At 34.7% G+C, this 10445-nt stretch overlaps 1 protein-coding gene across 3 annotated transcripts; it reads right to left on the reverse strand.

Moving 5' to 3' along the window:
- Nucleotides 1-32: 32 nt before the first annotated feature.
- On the reverse strand, nt 33-8405 carry LOC102578618 (shaggy-related protein kinase epsilon). 3 transcript variants are annotated; one of them, XM_006363942.2, is made up of 14 exons: nt 8189-8405; nt 6712-6749; nt 6397-6597; nt 6220-6312; nt 4507-4566; nt 4062-4334; nt 3800-3871; nt 3668-3724; nt 1812-1952; nt 1664-1714; nt 1500-1595; nt 1327-1410; nt 347-449; nt 33-265 (listed from the first exon to the last, which is right to left on the reverse strand). In XM_006363942.2, exons 3-14 carry the CDS (start codon nt 6514-6516, stop codon nt 183-185), a joined length of 1233 nt encoding a protein of 410 aa, XP_006364004.1. In that variant the 5' UTR covers nt 6517-6597; nt 6712-6749; nt 8189-8405; the 3' UTR covers nt 33-182. The 3 variants fall into 3 exon arrangements, with proteins under 3 accessions (XP_006364004.1, XP_015159209.1, XP_006364003.1); XM_015303723.1 differs by having other exon boundaries at nt 6693-6749; XM_006363941.2 differs by lacking the exon at nt 6712-6749.
- Between the last annotated feature and the right edge of the window lie 2040 nt (nt 8406-10445).

Raw genomic sequence — 10445 nt, forward strand, 5'->3', positions numbered from 1 at the left:
GGACGGGGGGGGGGGGGGGGGTCATCAGCAAGTCCAATAAAGTAGCATTTGCACAAAGAACAACTTTCACAATGTTTTTGTCAGTCAACAGTGGTCATGGGAAGGAAGAGATGTCAAACAGTTGATAATAAACAAATTGGTTTGCAAATAAGTATACTAAAGATACATAACATTCACAAGGTTTAGAAACCAAGGGAGGTACACTGCTTCTTAGCATGTTCTGGTATCAGTTTGTTTAAGAGCTCTGCAGATGCTCCTTTCAACTCTGTAGATGAAATTGCACAAAAATAAGTAACCAAGAAAACTTCAATTCCTTAAAAGTACTGGTAAGGGAATATGATTAAACCTTGAGGCCTGAAGTTGAAGAGAGGTGGCAATGGTCGACCATTAGGGAGACGAGTCTTAGGGTCACGGAGCTCATCGAAGAAAGAGTGGGTGCAAGCCTCCAACTGCAAATGGGAATCAAATATATATTACAATAGCTTAATGGAAATTGTTTTCTAATAAGTAGAACCAACATTGTCTTGCATGCCATACCAAACATGAAAGAAAGGTACCTTGCTCTTCATCATTTTTATGCATTTAAAATGCATCCAAATTACGCAATCAAATGATTATAAAAACATCCGACTCCACAAGTAACAAAATCTATTTCATAGAATTATGTTAAGTAACAGAAATGATACAACGAGATCATATCAGGATGCAAATTTTTTTGGACAACTATCAGCTGCAAATGCACTTCCAGAAAATATATCAGCCCAAGAAATTAGAGAATACTAATTCTTAAGTTATGAAACAACTTCTTCAGAAATGACTTGACCTGTTTTCTAAAGCATTTTAAAGGTGTAAAGATGTGAAACTAATTTTTCTGTTGTTACTGTTAAGGTAGGGCCCTTAGGTAGCTTGGCATAATTTAAGATGGGAACAGATTGTCCAGTGTTAAGAAACAAATAGGGGAAAAACAACTTTAAGGAGACTGACAATCTATTTCTTTTTTGTTCTTTGTTTGGATAAGGGAAAGGACATAGTTGTTTCGATGGGAAATTCTAAACAAGGCCAAGTAATGCACACAATACAAAGAGCATGTGGTCCTATTACTCCGATGAGTATGAAGCCCTTAGTTATTCTTGGTTCCACAATCATCTAAAAGCAACTCCACAGGAAAGACTCCTAAATTAACCTTCAGAATCATACAATTGTTTGTTCCCCTCACATTGTAGTCTGAAGTTTGACCAGGTACTACTGCGTAATATGGTTTCTTGATCTGCCCGGTTCATCTATTTTTGCAGCTGAGAAATTGAGGGGAAAAAAGTTTAAACTTACCGCAGTAGACCGCAAATTTGGAGAATACTGGAGAAGCCTTGACACGAGATCCACAGCTTCAGGAGGCATCCGCTTATGAAAAATCTGGAATAAAAAGAAGCAATGAGTATATAAGTGTGCAAGGAATGATCAGCACTGTATTCTCTATGTAGGAACAGAGACAAGAACCTCACTTTATGCCAAGGGTGAGCTTTGATTTGTGGGAATTTGAACTCAGTGTAATTTGGATTCATACACTTGATTTCCTCCCGAGTTGGTGTTCCGAGAACCTAGACCATACAAGATTTCAGTACAATTGCTTTCTGCAATCTGGAGAAAATTACTCGAGTGAAGATACCTTGATAATTTCCACGAGCTGATCAACTCCACTCTCACCAGGAAAGAGGGGCTATGGATATTGTAACAGAAAAAGATTAGAAAGATGTCAAGAATTATGAAATTGTTCCCGTCTAGAATTAAAGAACAAGATTCTGAAAGAATAAGACCTGCCCAAGAAGCAGTTCAGCAAGGACACAACCCACAGACCAAATGTCAATTGCAAATGTGTATTCAGTTGCTCCAAATATAAGTTCAGGCGCACGATAGTAACGAGAACAAATGTATGAAATATTTGGCTCGCCTTTGACCTGAAGGATAATATATAACTTTAGGCAGCTATTTAAGAGGAACATGAAGATCAAAATAAACACAAGATTGAGCTGAAATCATCTGATACCCCCGAGAAAAATGCAGTCAAGAAAAGAATAAAAGTGTGGGCTTTTAGGAGAATTGATCAAGTCTAACTTGATTGACATTAATGAAAAGCAAATTTTTTGTTCAGGTAGAATCCTTTTTTGATATTGTACAGTGTTGAAAGTTAAAGAGGCGGTACTAACACAGGAGAATCTAATGAAGAGGGGAATACATATGTGTCCTAGATGTTTTTTTTGTGAGCTACAGGCAGAGACAATCAACCATCTGTTTCTTCATTGCAAGGTGGTCAGACAAAATGAATTGCATAATCACTTTTTGCTAGATGGAGAATTGTCCCAGCAGTGATTTGGTGGACCATATGGAAGGAAAGAAATGTGAGATGCTTTGAGACTATTAGTAGTCCCTTACACAGGATCAAAATGAATTGCATAATCACTTTTTGCTAGATGGAGAATTGTCCCAGCAGTGATTTGGTGGACCATATGGAAGGAAAGAAAATGTGAGATGCTTTGAGACTATTAGTAGTCCCTTACACAGGATCAAAATGAATTGCATAATCACTTTTTGCTAGATGGAGAATTGCCCAGCAGTGATTTGGTGGACCATATGGAAGGAAAGAAATGTGAGATGCTTTGAGACTATTAGTAGTCCCTTACACAGGATCAAAATGAATTGCATAATCACTTTTTGCTATTGGTGCAGTTTGGAGTATGTAGATGATCCTATAGTTATAGATATCCTAGGTTCTTTGTAAGTTGAAGTAGGTTCTAGTTTTGTTTTGTTTTTGAGTACTCGCAACTGTATGTAGCTCCATGATGTAAATTTGGGATCCCAGCCTTTAGTGTTGAAGATTAATACACAAAACTGTTACTTTTGTCAAAAAAAGTTACTTGTTTATCATTTGGTTGACAGACAAAACTGGGCCAGAGATCATGATCATGAAATACACTCATCAAAAATAAGAGGACTAATTCAATAGTAACTGTAAGTGCTTCACCTCAGAAACTAGAACAGTAGAAAAAGTATGAAAAAGTAGAAAACAATACCGATTTGCTATAATCCAAGACACTTTGCTTCCCTAAATAATCAGGGGACAGACAATGTAACATCGTTAAAAAAAAAAGAAAAAGGGCAGACCGGTGCACTAAGCTCGCGCTATCAGCAGGGTCTGGGGTTGGGCTGGACCACAAGGGTCTATTGTACGCAGCCTTACCCTACATTTCTGCAACAAGCTGTTTCCACAGCTCAAACCCATGACCTCCTGGTCACATGGAAGCAATGTAACATTGTTCAACTTCTGTAAAATCCTATTAACTATATGGCAAACATAACCATCACTTGTCACCAACAAAACAAATGCGCAAAACCACAACTGTTTCCTGATTTATTTGCAAGTGGATGATAGTAGTGCACAACCACAATGACTCATCACAAAAGATGGCACACAACCATAATCATTCTTGGTTTATAAGACAAATGTTAATGGGGATTCCTTTTCTTCATGAAATGGGGTAGGTGACAAAAGTAGCATACATTAACTTTTAAGTTGCAAAACTGCTGTTACTGAATAAATAAACGTTGTGCTTTGTAACTGGAGTTAGTCAACTTTCGAGTAGTCACAAACAAAAATTTTACAAGTTACAATTACCAGAACTTTTGCACTCCCGAAATCACAGAGCTTAAGCTGGTGAGTATGTGGGTTGACCTGCCATGGAAAACTGCAGTAGTCAATATCATAAACCTTTTAAAAGATAAACTCTTAAGCTTTGAAAAAACAGACCAGTAAATTCTGAGGCTTGATGTCCCTGTGGCAGACTCCTATCCCGTGTATGTAAGCCAAAGCTCGGAAAATCTGAAGGAAGTGTATAATCAATAAACACTGATTTGCAACAAAATATCCATAAGGTATTTGTAACAAAAAATACTAACAGTCCTGAGCTGCAACAGCGTCAAAAAATAAAACAAAACAAGCTGCATCAAGTCCACCTTCACTTAAGTTTTGCTATAGAACATGAATTTGCTTTCAATTTAAAATGGAAAACCTGATATGTATAGAGCTTGACATAAATCATTGGCATCCGTTGGTTTGCTTTGCTGTAATGTCTCAACACACGGTAGACAGTCTCAGGTACATATTCAAGAACCAAATTAAGATAAAGCTCATCCTTTTCTGTGGTTGAAAAGAAGCAGTGTCTCAGTGAAACAACATTAGGATGATCAAGAAGGCGTATTGTTTGCAATTCCCGATTCTTGTATCGCTTATCCTGTAGAACTTTTTTTATTGCCACAGTTTCTCCAGTTTCAAGGCATTTGGCCTGCAAAATACACACACGGTTTCCAAATCAGTAACAAATTTGGACTTGTAAATCATCTGCTAGACAAGTTATGCATAGAAACCAAAGGATATTATATATATCCCAAACCCTTAGCGTACAATATGCCTTAATTAACGGTGGTCATCATTTGTAAAATATTAACAGTTTGTACCTGGAACACAATTCCAAAGGAACCCTGTCCAACAACACGCTCGGCCATGTAACTAATGGTCTGAATGGCAAAAGAGAATAAATTAGTAAATAAAAACTTTTAACACCACAAAAAGACATCAAGGAAAAATGCATAAAAGGTAACGTCAAATATTTGTAGAGAAGTAAGATGACACGAGAATACTGGGTTGGTTACAGAGACATGATAATTATAAGCGTTGAGTGAGTCTGTGCCACTACACTGAATTTCCATATTCCCTAGTATAAGTTATCCTCTGAGAAATATTAATGTATACTTATGTGTTCCAAAAACTCTCTAAAATATTTGCATCCTTCCCAATTCTCATATTGATTCATCTCGCAGATACTATCTGCGATTTTTATCGATAGATTGCAATTATTTACCACCATCATCACCCCCTTCACGCAATTACCATTCTCCAGGACAGTGAAAAGGACATCGTTGGATGAAATTAACCATGCAGGATACAAGCAGAACCAAAGAGAAGGACATAAGATACCTCTAATGCACATCTTGCTGAAATGCCATCCAAACTTTACAAGCATGCTTCGAACATAAAAATTGTCTAATAATATATTTGAATAAGAACTCGTTCTTTTTTAAAACTTAAACCAGATAAACATATACTATTAAATCATACAAAGAGAAAAGATGGAGTCCTTTTGTTTTGGTTTCACACCCGGTGTCCATTACCCATTTTGGGGTCCAAATAATTCAGATTCGCACAGGGAAGTCCTACCTATGGGGGGTAAAGCGCTCCCACTAAAGGTGACTCCATTCATAGGGGTTGAACATGAGATCTCTAGTTAATGATGGAGGGTACTTATCACGCCACCACAACCTTTGGTGATAAGTTGGATTCTTTCAAAACTATTTACCCCCCTGTAATGGTGTGCAACAAAATGTCTTCCACAGGATAAATAGTCTGTGAACAGAATAATAATTAACTGGAAAATGAAAAGATCTCTACAGTACATGTTGTCGCTGCTTTGAGAAAAAATGTTAGGTATGTATGTGTTATATATATACATGTTTCCCCTTACTCTTTCTTCTTCTTTTTTGGACTAAGAAAAGGTAGTACATGTGCCCCTCCTTACTCACCTCAACATGTATTTTTTTTAAAGTGCTTTCTTCTTTACCTTTTATGATAATAAGGTAAGCATCCAGCTCTGGATCAATTAAATGTCATGAGCTGACCTTCTAAAAGTAAAGATTAAATATTCGGTCAATAATATAATGCACAATGCACATAAGATGCAGGAAATGATAGGGGAGCAATATCTAACTTTAGTTACCGATATTCAGGCCAAAAAGGAAACAATTTCAACGAGAATAGCTCATTGAATCTATTGATCAATTCAAATTTTAGCTTTGACCTAAAATATTACTTTCTAAATTCCTAAAACAAAAAGAGACTAATGCAAAGAGATTTTTGCTTAACTCAATAAGATCAATGCTTCTGTTAGATGACTCCAGACCTTGCATATTGTCCATTTTTTATTTTTTTAATCTTTTTTCTTCAATGATAAATTATTTATCCTGTTAACTTGTAGTACTCATCAAATAAATATAAAAATCGGAGGCTATTAGTCATGTAGACAGTATCACCCGATTAACAAGTGTAACTAACATATTTCTAGAGCTTAAACCCAATATTTGAAAACTGAACAATCAATGATTAAGAATTCTTACCTGCTTAGGCTCACCATTTTTGCCCCCAATAGTTGTCACAATGATATGGCCCTTTTCTGTTCCATTTCCGTCAACTACAGCTGCTTCCATTTCCTATCAAAAGTGAAACTGCCTAAGATAAATCAAGTATACATAGACAACGAGACCAGAATATGCAGTCCTCTTCCCAGAACCAACCTTTTCTGCTTTATCATCTCTGATCTTCATTTCATTTATTTCTTCAGGAAGTTTGTCGACAAGCATGGCATCAGTTTGAGGTTTACCACCTGCTGAAGGCATTATACAGCCAGAAGCCATATCGGGAACAAAGATAAGAACTTGCTTATGGTAGTGATCAATGGGCACAACTTGAAAGACAGATCATCAGCTTCCAAAAACCTGGGATGCAATGATATACAAAAATTAGAAAAGATGCATCTGATACTATCTACATTTTAAAGTTGTCGTAATTTCTGAACCAGGAAATGGCATACACATTCGTACAACATTGACCTGAAATGACCAGAATAGAGCCATAGCCACTTGACATTCTGTTGAGTAAGAACACATAGTAAGTACTGCAGACATAATACTGCTAGTTTGGTTTTTTAATGTTTTTGTCATCCCAATGGTAAACTCTGACCTGTGTGCATAAACTATTTATTATATCATTACCGAGAAGTTTGTGCGAAGAAACATTACAAAGAAAACTTCAGTGTCATTGCTTGCAAAGCTGAAGTAGGATTTTGTAGTATCTTTACTCTCACAGTGTATCCCTTGATTGAACATTTGACATCAGGAACATTATGAATAATCAATTAAAAAAGAAAATTGTCAGGCTAAATAGTTCCCTATCGTGTACTGAAAAAACGTTCAATAACATAATAATGATTGATCTTCTCCAGAGCTTGAGAGGAATGAGGATCCCAAATAGCATTTGAACACACCAACACTTGTTAGAGGATATAGATTTTCAAGATCTCAGTCTGCAAACTGCCTACCACTTTCTCTTTATGCATCAACATTTAATTGACTTACAAAACTTAATAGACAGTACCATTCCATCACCAACCTCTTCATCTCCCCTTCACCCGTCAAGCCTCACAGCCCCTGAAAGTTCCTGATCACATTTTCAGCCATTCTATGAAAATAAAATAGACAGGCAGTTTCAATTCAAATCCCAAAATAGATGTAATGACTCCTATTTTAGTGATCATCAATGCTTCTCTTCTGCTATTGACCGCATAATTTGTGCAGTCTTTCACTTCTTGATTTATATCATCCTCCTGAATCCCCCTTTTCATTTTCAAAACCATGGTTCAATACTTGAATATTTTGTTGTCTGTATCACCCTTAGTTGCTGAAGAACCTTCACTAGCCTCCCTGACAGAGTCCCCAAAATTTTGGTTTATTTGAAAACATGACTAACAATATCCCAGCCATTCTTGAGCTTAACAATTATGGAATAGCGCGGCTTTCCTACTATCAGGATAGAGTTGCAGAATGGTAAAAGAGATCCTATATCACCGGCAACACGAAATTCTCAAGACCATTTCATGAATTTTTCGTTCCAATGCAGCCAGAGTATCCCTAATTGCATCTTCACAGGATATCACCACAATGCTCAGTGGTATAGCAAAATGAAACCTTCCCTTCCCTTACTTTTTTTTTCTTCCGAACTTTAGGTACCTGAATGGCTCGTAGCCCATTTATTCGGTTTCAATCCTAGAACCAAACTGAAGATCCTAAAAGCTACTGATGCACTTGAGTACAGACCAAAAAGTTAAAAAAAAAAGTTGTTTGTTATGTGGACAAGTTTCCATCTTTATATGATCGTCAAGACACAACAGACAACTTACAGCTAAAAATCAGCTAATAGAATCATAAAATCAAACTGAGCTGAGAAAAACACTTTTAATTGATATAGCTGTAATGTCTGTCTACTTTTTAGCTATCATTTCTATAGAATAGGGAAGAAGACAGAACGTACCAGGAGCTCAAAGGTTGTAATAGTTGAAGCGGCAAAAATGGCGATCGGTGAAAAGACGAAACCCTAGAAGAAGAAAGAAAAAAAAGGAATCTCCGGCAGGTAAAGTTGAAAACTGGGAGTTTTGCTCAACTTTCAAGGACTTTTCATACATAAACTTTGACTCACTGGAAATTCTGCTTGGAGCAGAGCGGACCCCAACTGATTTTATCAATTTTAGTTCATTGAAGTATCTCAGTTACGTAACAGGAGTCTCTTATTACACGTGTCATTATCTCGTTGGCTTTCTCATACTTACAGTTAGGGATGTTCACGGGTTGGTTTGGATCGGTTATTGGTCAAAACCAAACCAACTTAATCGGTTTTAAAATTATCAAAACCAAACCAAACCAAACCAAATATAATATACATTTATCGGTTTGGTGATTATCGGTTTCGGTTTGATTTGGTTCGGTTATTCGGTTATTAACCATACACAAAAATAAAAGAAACAATTCATTTAAAATGTGAAAAAAGTGACAACAATCCATTCAAAACGAAAAATAGTTAGAATGACTTAAATTACTAAACTTTCAATCACTAAATTTACTATCAATAAAGCTTTAAAATTCACTATATTGGCTTAGAAGGAAGAGACAATAACATTTTCAGTCCCACAAAGAATTGACGTAGACACTCATATATATGAAATCAATAAGATAAATGTTTCATCTTGGGCATTTTTCTTTCAATAAGTAAATTATAAAGAATTTTAATGAAAATATGTATAAGATCTTTAAAATTGTTTATAAAAATAATATATTAAGTATGTATATTAATAAAATATATGTATATAATTCATCGGTTCGGTTCGGTTAATTCTTTGGTTTTTTTTCGAATAAAAATCATAACCAAACCAAATACTATCGATTTTCAAAAATCTAAAAACCAAACCAAATCAAACCCAAATAAAATCGGTTTGATTTAGTTTTTCGGTTTGGATCGGTTTTTATCCAAACCGTGAACACCCCTACTTACAGTAATGACTCTAGCTGTTAGCCAAGAATGAGCCCCTCTTTTCATTTTTTTTTTCTCCTAATATATAAGATCAGACTTCCAATTTTATCCACGTGGCTAGAAAAAATGTATACTCTCCATTTTAATTTATGTGATACATTTTGAATTTCGACATTTAAATAAATTTATTTTTTATCATAAATTTTTTAATATATATTTTAAAATATTTTGGATTGTCAATTATTGTGACTTATAGTATTTTTTATGTAATTTACAAATATATAAATTTCATTTTTAAAAAATAGAATATTTCATGCTCAAATTCCCGATCAAACTTAAAGAGGTCGTTTGGTAGCTAGATAAAACAAGCTTTATTTATGTATTAGAATCCGTATAACTTATAAGACGTTTGGTAGGTGGATAAAAAAAAGTTATTCGTGTATACAATTAATACGATGTTTGGGAGGTGGATAAGAAAAAAGTTATTCATATATATAATTAATACAACGTTTGGTAGGTGGATAAGAAAAAAAATTATTGATGTATAAAATTAATACGACGTTTGGTTGACAATTTTGAAATTTGCATAACTAATACATGTATAAGTTATGAGAAAATTTGTGTATTATTTATGCGAAGTAGAAGGTGGAATAATTAATACATATATAGCTAATACATTTATAAAAAGTTAAAATGACAATATTACCCTTATCACTCCCACATGACAACTTTTTTTCTTCTACATAATTAAAGAAATATTTTAATTTAAATACAAAGTTAAAGAAGGAAAAATACAAAGTTCAAGAAGGAAAGGATATAATTGTAAAAAAGTGTTATAGTTTAAAAAATATATAATTTTACTAATTTTTAATATAAAAACAAACATTCAAAGAAATAATTTATACATAACTAAACTTTGCATACCTAAACCATGCATAGCTAATACTTGTATAATTAATACATGCATAACAAATACCCACATTACTAATACGTGCATTACTAATACTTGCATAACTAATACACACATTACTAATACCTGCATAACTAATACATGTATAATTCTATCCAGCTACCAAATGACCCTAAAGTGTTTGACTCTCGAAAAACGAAATGTGTCACATAAATTGGGACATGAGGAGTATATTGGTTTGGTAAGAGAAAATAGGGATAATTACATTCAATGTGATCTAACTTATAAAATAGCCACTAAATGATAAATTTTATAGGGATAAGGGTCTAAAACATACCCCAACTTTGGTCGAAT

Source organism: Solanum tuberosum, unplaced genomic scaffold (genome assembly GCF_000226075.1).
Source record: "Solanum tuberosum cultivar DM 1-3 516 R44 unplaced genomic scaffold, SolTub_3.0 scf00474, whole genome shotgun sequence".
Lineage (NCBI taxonomy): Eukaryota > Viridiplantae > Streptophyta > Magnoliopsida > Solanales > Solanaceae > Solanum > Solanum tuberosum.